This window comes from Musca vetustissima, unplaced genomic scaffold (assembly GCF_032173495.1).
Source record: "Musca vetustissima isolate MV318-11 ecotype Yass unplaced genomic scaffold, APGP_CSIRO_Mvet_v1 utg4162, whole genome shotgun sequence".
In the NCBI taxonomy this organism is placed as follows: Eukaryota; Metazoa; Arthropoda; class Insecta; order Diptera; family Muscidae; genus Musca; species Musca vetustissima.
This window is the reverse complement of record NW_026878211.1, coordinates 76,510-81,547: the sequence shown is the minus strand read 5'-3', so window position 1 is coordinate 81,547 and position 5,038 is coordinate 76,510. Positions and strand designations below refer to the sequence as shown.

The window sequence follows — 5,038 nt, the reverse complement described above, 5'->3', positions numbered from 1 at the left end:
AATATCTTTTGTTCTCCTCTTTCTCAGGTCCATGATTTGGTTTTGTTGTTCTTGTTCTTTTTTCTTTTGATTGATTAAACTTAAAAATTAATTAAATGATAATAAAAAGGGGGAGGGGGAAATTATAATAGAATAGTTAAAGTTAAAATGAAAATTGTAGAATAGTTGTTTGTTGTTGTTGGAGCGTTATGACCCTCGAACACATCGATGGCATCCTTGGGAAGGCAATGGTGCTGATGCAGTGATAAATCAGCAGCAACAGCAGAAGCAGAGCTTTCGACAGCGAATGTATCGGTGTGTGAGGTCGCCGCCAATGATGTTGTTGTTGTTGATGTTGAGTGCAGCTGGAGGGGGGCGTGTCGCTTAGAAGCACTTGCGGTGGACAATGCCGGGGCCGGATTCGTCGTATTCTTGCTTGGAGATCCACATCTGTTGGAAGGTGGAGAGGGAGGCCAAGATGGAACCACCGATCCAGACGGAGTATTTGCGTTCTGGGGGAGCGATGATCTTGATCTTGATGGTGGATGGGGCCAAGGCAGTGATTTCCTTTTGCATACGATCGGCAATACCGGGGTACATGGTGGTGCCACCGGACATGACAATGTTGGCGTACAAGTCCTTACGGATATCGACGTCGCACTTCATGATGGAGTTGTAGACGGTTTCGTGGATACCGCAAGATTCCATACCCAAGAATGAGGGTTGGAAGAGGGATTCTGGGCAACGGAAACGTTCATTACCGATGGTGATGACTTGACCGTCGGGAAGTTCATAGGATTTCTCCAAGGAGGTGGAGGCGGCAGCGGTGGCCATTTCTTGTTCGAAGTCCAAGGCAACATAGCACAATTTTTCCTTGATGTCACGAACGATTTCACGTTCAGCGGTGGTGGTGAAGGAGTAGCCACGTTCAGTCAAGATCTTCATCAAGTAGTCGGTCAAATCGCGACCAGCCAAATCCAAACGGAGGATGGCATGGGGCAAGGCATAACCTTCATAGATGGGGACGGTGTGGGAGACACCATCACCAGAATCCAAAACGATACCGGTGGTACGACCGGAAGCGTACAAGGAGAGGACAGCTTGGATGGCAACATACATGGCGGGGGAGTTGAAGGTTTCAAACATGATTTGGGTCATCTTCTCACGGTTAGCCTTGGGGTTCAAGGGGGCTTCAGTCAACAAGACTGGGTGCTCTTCGGGAGCGACACGCAATTCATTGTAGAAAGTGTGATGCCAGATCTTTTCCATATCATCCCAGTTGGTGATGATACCGTGTTCAATGGGGTACTTGAGGGTCAAGATACCTCTCTTGGATTGAGCTTCATCGCCGACATAGGAGTCCTTTTGGCCCATACCGACCATCACACCTTGATGGCGGGGACGACCTACAATGGAGGGGAAGACAGCGCGGGGAGCATCGTCACCGGCGAAACCAGCCTTGCACATACCGGAGCCGTTGTCGACGACCAAAGCAGCAACCTCATCATCACACATTTTGGAGTATTTGTGTTGTTACTGTAAGAATTTGAACGAATGGGGGAACGGTTGGTTACGAATGTCGAAAATTATGTGTATTTTTTAACGAAAATAACGTAGTGGTAGAGACAGTGTGGTGTATTTTGGATTTATTTTTGTGGATTTGAAAAAAAAAATAAGCGACCGATATTGAAATGTGGATAATTGTCAATATTGCGTTTCTTGTATAGATAATTTGAAATGTATTGTTTCGGAATGTATGACGTGGAAATTATTTTTAATTAAAAATTTGTATTTCTTTTTGTCGCGGTAATGCAAATTTTTCTTTCGAAAAATGTGATTTTGAAATTTAAATTCAATTTAGATATTTTGTTCTGTTTATAATGCAGACAATATGAAATGTATCTTTTGTGCAAAATTGCAATTGATTTTTTTTAAGTTTCCGTACGTCTAGAATCTTAATTGATTTTTTTTTTAAATTTTTGTTTGATTATTTGCTTTGCATTATAAGAGAATATTTCCTGGATTTATCTTTTAAATATTTCCGTTTAATTTAAATGATGTATTTATTAAAAATTTTAAATTCAATTAATAAATGAAAATTTTAAATAAAATATTTCAATTATAAATGTATTTAAATACAAAATTATTTTTAAATTTATTTTCTTTTAATTTTTATGTTAAATATTTGCGAAACAAATTATTTAATTTTTATTATCTTCCAATTACGAAACACTTGTGTATAAAAATTTCATAATTTTTCATAGTTAATTTTAAAAATATTAAAATGTTCACTGATTTTTTAAACAATTATTATATAATCCAGGATATATATTCTTATTGCTTGGGTATTCCAAATGCCTTGGGGTAATCCTTTTCGTATTGTGTAAAGGTTTCACTTTTTCAAATATTCACAATTTATTCCAACACTAGTATCCAATACCACATACTTTTTTCGTTTTGATATTTTTTATTTTTTTGAAATATCAATATTCAATTTTTTGATTTTTTCAAATACTAACCGTTTACAAAAGAAAAACTAAGAGACTAAATCAACACTTTCGCTGTAGAACTGCGAGTGACTGCTGGATTCTGATGTACTAATATTTATACCAGGCATTGGAATTTGTGTATTCGAACAATTGGTACATATGGTTTTCATTACTCACACAGGCTCACCGAGGGCCCCCATACTCTGACAAAAAGGCGATGGCCATTTACACATATGGGAAAAAGGCGCAGGCGTTGCATAGTTTAAGGAGAAATTTCAATACTCACAGTTTTGAAATTCATAATTTGTTTAGAGAATTTTGAAAATTTCTCAATCGCTTGTGTTCTCACTACCCGCCAAAGAGCGCCAATTTGTTCTCTTTGAGATTTGTATATTTATTTTTGGTTGATTTGATTTTGTTTTTATCCTCCATGTGGGATCTTTTCAAATATTTCTCTCTCGTAAATCTGAACACACAAATGCATCTTGGCCATTCATTGGTGGTGTATGTGGGGGCATGAGGGAACTACATATGGAAGCAGGAGGTGTGGAGGGTGTTTTTCTTCTTTTTTTGTGAAAAGTCCAACAGCGCCAAACTTTTGCAATATTAAAAAAAGAATTTCTCTCGATAAAACAAATTATTACATATCTTGAAAGAAATGCGTTGATGTTGGTGTTGTTTTTTTGATATTTTTCATCTGTATCACAGCATTGGAATCTCATCCCATACATGGGAATGGAATGGGTATGGAAAATGTTGGGGCAAACAACAGATATTTGAAAAAAAGTAACAAGAAATGCAATTAAGCAATGTAAATGGATTTTTTGGAAATATTTGAAAAAATAAAAAATTATGGAAAATTTAATATAAATTAATAAATAAAAAATTAATATAATTGGTGAAAAATAATATATTAAATATTTTAATAAAAAAAAATATATCCTGTTTATAAAAAGTTCGAATATTTGTTGTATTTTTTTTTTGATTAATTTCTCTCCGATATCTATCAATTAATTAATTATAGATTCTCTCCATATACACATTTCAGAGAGACAGACAAAGAGAGGGAGAGTTGTAGAATTAAAAAAAAATCTTCAAAGAGCATCATCAATTTGTTGTTTCTGTTTTGAAAAAAAAAACATAATTATCTAAAAATAATTTAAAAAGTAGGTGGTTGTTCCGAATTATTAAAAATCTATTCGTTCTTGTTGTTGCTGCTTCTGTTGAATTTCTTTATAGAAAATTCCAACAACAACGGCAAAAAACTATTAACTAATACCATTGCATTAATTCTGTTTCTGTATTGTATCACAAATTTGTTTTTTCTGTGTTATTTTTTGCTTTGGCAAAGGAGAATTATTGAAAAACAAGCAGAAGCAGAAGAAGCAGCAGCAGCTGAAAAATGGCAATTCAATTTTCATAATTTCTAAAAAAAAATAGAATATCTAAATCAGCTTTGGTTCAGTTGAGAGCAGTACAAATTTATCAACAACAACTACACACATATGTTGTCAACAATCAAATTTTTTCGAAAACATTTGCAAGTGAACCTACACACAAAAATATTGAGACATACATATATGCTCAATGCCTCCCCACAACAACATATTTTGCCCTCCGCCCACAAGACCCTAACCGCTCATAAGCTATTTTCCTATATTTTTGTTGAAATTTGGCTTTAAATCCAATTAAATTATTTTTGGTTATAATTTTCTATTTTTAAATCATCGCCGTCAATACTTATTTGAATATTTGAATAAATCGCATCTCTCTCGTTTTGTTCTCATTCGGTTGTCACTACAAAGAATACCTTTTGTCTTTGGATAAATATTTGACCGATGATGCATATCCCTATACAATCGACGCCACCGCAATTTTGAAAAATAATGCTTATTCGGGGCAATTTGTTTACACCTGATGGACATGTTGTTATTTTCCAAATTGACAACAACGAAGGCGACAAGTGTGTTATCGTACAAAACTAGATCTACAATTTGTCTTTATTTCTTGGGTATATTTTTTATTTTTATTTAGCAAAAAAAAAAAAAAAAATAATATAATCAAGAAATAAGGATATGTGGTGATTAGTTATGGAATTCATCAAATCCTTTTGCACGGATCTTCAACTCAAAATCGAATTAAATTTGAATGTTCGATGGACAAAATATTCGATTTAGGACCGTGTTTAAAAAAAAGTGGAAACATTTTATCAAATATCTTAAGAGTGGATACAAATATTCTGAAACGTGTCGACCTGTAAAAAATTAGTGATGGTAAACACAAAGACCACTCAATGTTCCATAATCGCACATATTTGATTGATGAATGGGAGAGATCAATGTTAAATTAAGATATTTAATGTAGAATTTTTCAACCGAAATTCTTTTCGGGTAAATATTGGCCCACTTTGTATATACAGTTTTTATACCATCAATGGGGGAAAAATGTTCTCGAAAAAATGTTCTCGTTGAAATATTGGTTTAATACCCCATACTTCTTTGAACCAAATCCGTTTGAGACAATTTGGAGTCGATTTTCGCATATCCGTGCGTCCGGACTTTAATCCAAAC

General features: G+C 34.7%; 1 protein-coding gene across 1 annotated transcript; it reads right to left on the bottom strand.

The window, feature by feature from the left end:
• Window positions 1–299: 299 nt before the first annotated feature.
• On the bottom strand, window positions 300–2,654 carry LOC133323039 (actin-87E). Its single transcript, XM_061531998.1, has 2 exons — window positions 2,499–2,654; window positions 300–1,515 (listed from the first exon to the last, which is right to left on the bottom strand). The coding sequence occupies exon 2, from the start codon at window positions 1,492–1,494 to the stop codon at window positions 364–366; it is 1,131 nt and encodes a 376-aa protein (XP_061387982.1). The 5' UTR covers window positions 1,495–1,515; window positions 2,499–2,654; the 3' UTR covers window positions 300–363.
• Between the last annotated feature and the right edge of the window lie 2,384 nt (window positions 2,655–5,038).